We start from the raw sequence: 3371 nt of genomic DNA on the forward strand, positions 1-3371 counted from the left end.
ATTGTAAACCCCCAACAACATCCATTCATCCATTGTTTTCTTTTGTCAATTGAATCAACTTTATTTTGCATGTTAATATTTTTGTTCTCAAATCCAACTTTAATAATTTTTATTTTCAAGTCGTATTATTTTAATTCACGCGAACGAGAAAGTCATTTGAGTCTCTTGGGAAAACGATACTTGGTCTTACCATTTATATTACTTGTACGATTTGATACACTTGCCAATCTGTCAATGGTGACGGCGGTGGTGGTGACAGTGGTGTTGGTGATAGTGGTGGTGGTTGTGGTGGTGATTGCAGCGGCGACTATGACGACGAAGGTGGTGGTTGTTGTTGTGGTGGTGGTGATAGTGGTGTTGGTGCTGGTGGTGGTGCTTGTGTTAGTGGTGGTATTGACGGCGGCGACAACAATGGTTATGGTGGTAGTGGTGGTAGTGATGGTGGTGGTGGTGGTGTTGACGGCAATGGTGGTGGTAGTGGTGGTGGCATCGCCAGCGATGACAGTGGTGGTGGTGGTGATGGTTGTGGTGTCGCCGGCAGTTGCAGTAGGGGAGGCGGTCGTTGTGGTGGTGCTGCTCGTGTTAGTGGTTGCGAGGGTGGCGGCGACTGCAGTGGTGGTGGTGGTTTTTGTAGCGGTAGTGATGGTGGTTGTGGAGGTGGTTGAGGCGACGGAGTCGCTGGTGGCAATTATGTTAATCGTAGTGTGACGACGATGGAAGTGGTGGTAGTGGTGTTGGCGACGGTAGTGGTGATGTTGGTGGTAGTGGTGGTGGTGGTATGGTTGGTGGTGGTGGTTTTGGGGGTGGCAGTGGTTGTGGTGGTGGTGGCAGTGGTGGAGGTGGTGGTGGTGGTGGTTGCGTTGGCGTTGGTAGTGGCGACGACGATGCCCGTGGCGGCGGTGGTGGGGGTGGTGGTGTTGGTGGTGGTGGTGTAGGTGGTGGCAGTGGTGGTGCTGGAGGCGGTGGCAGCGATAGTGGAAGCAGCAACCAAAACACCCCAAAACATTGGAAGGGAAGAGTAATTTTGCATAACCATTAAATTAGCAAAATAAATCACAATGCTTCAGAAACTCTTGAAGATATCATTTTTATAGTGCTCAAGAATGAGCTTTTGTAGTGAGAATTTTTTTTTAATTTCAACTAAAGATAAGATACATTCATTAAGAACTTGTCATCATACTTTCAATATTAATCCAAGTTAAGATACATTCATTAAGAACAGGAGGTGAATGTTGAGATTGTTGACAATACAAACTCTATATCAAACTGGTTTTTGATGATGACAACACAATGCTTAATAACAGTACACATGTTACAGTATTACATGTTCTTGTTCTGAAATGTTTGTCATATCTGTTGAACATGTTTTGTGGAATTGCAATATATGTTCCTATGATTGATTGAGTGTTATATTTGTGGAACATGCTTGTATTGAAATGTGTGAAATAAAATGTTTTTGATCACTGCACATTTCTGAAAGAAAAGATCACAAGCTCCTTTATGAAATTATATTTGTTGTAACAAAGTTCTAGTTCAGTCGAATACACTCATAATGGATTCGACTATGCTAAAATCATTGTACAGATTTTGTGAACCTGTGCTTTGTGAGATTTTGAGTTGAAAAGAATTTCAAAGTGATTTTTCATGTGTCAGTCAACATTGTGGATTGCACATTCGATTGTATTACTGTTCTATTTGGAATTTTGTTATGCCTACTCGCTCCAACGGCTATATTTTTCAAAAGTTAGTTAAGATTGACTGACCTGGTCAACTGTCATAAATGTATATTGATTTGGTTGACTGAGGAGCCTTTGTGTTGACTGTTTGTTATAACTGTTTCAATACAGTCCACTGTATTAGTAGGCTATTCGACTAAGAAGCTATCTGATATAGCAGAAAACTATAAATAGACTAGAACGCGAATTTTTCTGTAAGACTTTTGTGATCTAACATTTTCATTATCCTGTTTCAGATTGAATTCTCTGTTTTAGAAGATCCAAGAATTCTCCAAGAAGACGATGGTGATCTTTCTTGAGAGAGATTCAAAGGGAGGAGTCAATTGCACATACAACTTGATCAATATGTGTACAAAAAAGGTGCTTCTTGTTTGGTCTTGAACGCTTGTATCCTGTGAAGTCTGCTGTGATAGGCTTGGCAACCTGTGAAGTCTGTTGTGATAGGCTTGGTAACCTGTGAAGTCTGCTGTGATAGGCTTGACATCCTATGAAGAGTGTTGGTTACACATTGAGGATTGTTCGACATGGGTGCAGATTGCAGAAGAGGGCATTCTTGCTGCAATTCTGGTTTTTGTGTGTGCAATGTATTTTGGTTTTGGCTTAGAGAGGAGATTTATATTTTTGCGTGGTGCTTCTATAAATTCTTTGTTGTAAAAACCGCAGTCATTATAGGGCATTTGCTTTCTTGGTTGGAAGGACATTGGATGTAGGCATTGTTGGCCGAAACAGTATAAAAACAAGTGTTTGATTTTCTTTATCCCTGCACTCTTTATTTCCAGTCGACTTTATTTGTTTAGCAGACAACTGCTGCATTGAATTTTCATTACTTGCATTTCAAGGAAAGATCAAAAACTTTGAATTTTCATACCAAGATTGCGAAAAGATTTTGTTTTTGAACTAACACCAATTCACCCCCCCTCTTGGTGTAAAACGAAGTCTACTTGTTTCCTAACAATTGGCACCAAAGCTAGTTTTCATAAGATATTTGAAAATTCAGTCGACTCTATTTTTATTCTATCCGACTGTTAAAACCTAGGGATGGCTTCAAATTTTCGAACTTTTGGTGAAGGTGCTTCAACAAAAAGACCACCTCTGTTTGCTAGTGAAAATACCTTTTTTGGAAAATTCGCATGCAGATCTTTCTTGAATCGCAAGATAAAGGAATTTTGGATGCCACTTTAAATGGTCCATATGTGCCTACAAAAATTGTTGATAGTGAAACTGTTTTGAAACCTTTTACTGAGTGGACTGTTGATGAAAACAGAAAAGCTCAGTATGATGTTAAAACTAGAAATATTAATGCTGTCGACTAACAATTGATGAATTTTTCAGGATATCCCAATGCAAGTCTGCAAAGGAAATGTGGGATGTTCTAGAGGTAACACATGAAGGCACGGATGAAGGCAAGAGAGCCAGGAAGAATTCGTTGATACAAGAGTATGAATTGTTTAAAACGAAAGCTGGTGAGAGCATCCATGATGTCTAGAAACAATTCACTCATATTGTAAATCACCTTATGGCTCTTAGCAAAGTCTTTGACAAAGAAGAGATCAACATCAAGATTCTGAAAAGCCTGAACAGGAATTGGCAACCAAAAGTCAGTGCAATATCTGAATCCAAAGATCTTACAACTAT

The 3371-nt window shown here is 40.0% G+C and overlaps 1 protein-coding gene across 1 annotated transcript in view; it reads left to right on the forward strand.

Annotated features, from left to right (window-relative positions):
• Nucleotides 1-665, forward strand: part of LOC106753159 (loricrin-like) — a 2496-nt gene extending 1831 nt beyond the window's left edge. Inside the window, exon 3 of the mRNA XM_014634957.1 lies at nucleotides 260-665. Within this exon, the coding sequence (XP_014490443.1) occupies nucleotides 260-665 (406 nt within the window). The remainder of the gene's footprint in view (nucleotides 1-259) is intronic.
• The last annotated feature ends 2706 nt before the right edge of the window (nucleotides 666-3371 follow it).

Source organism: Vigna radiata, unplaced genomic scaffold (assembly GCF_000741045.1).
Source record: "Vigna radiata var. radiata cultivar VC1973A unplaced genomic scaffold, Vradiata_ver6 scaffold_235, whole genome shotgun sequence".
Lineage (NCBI taxonomy): Eukaryota > Viridiplantae > Streptophyta > Magnoliopsida > Fabales > Fabaceae > Vigna > Vigna radiata.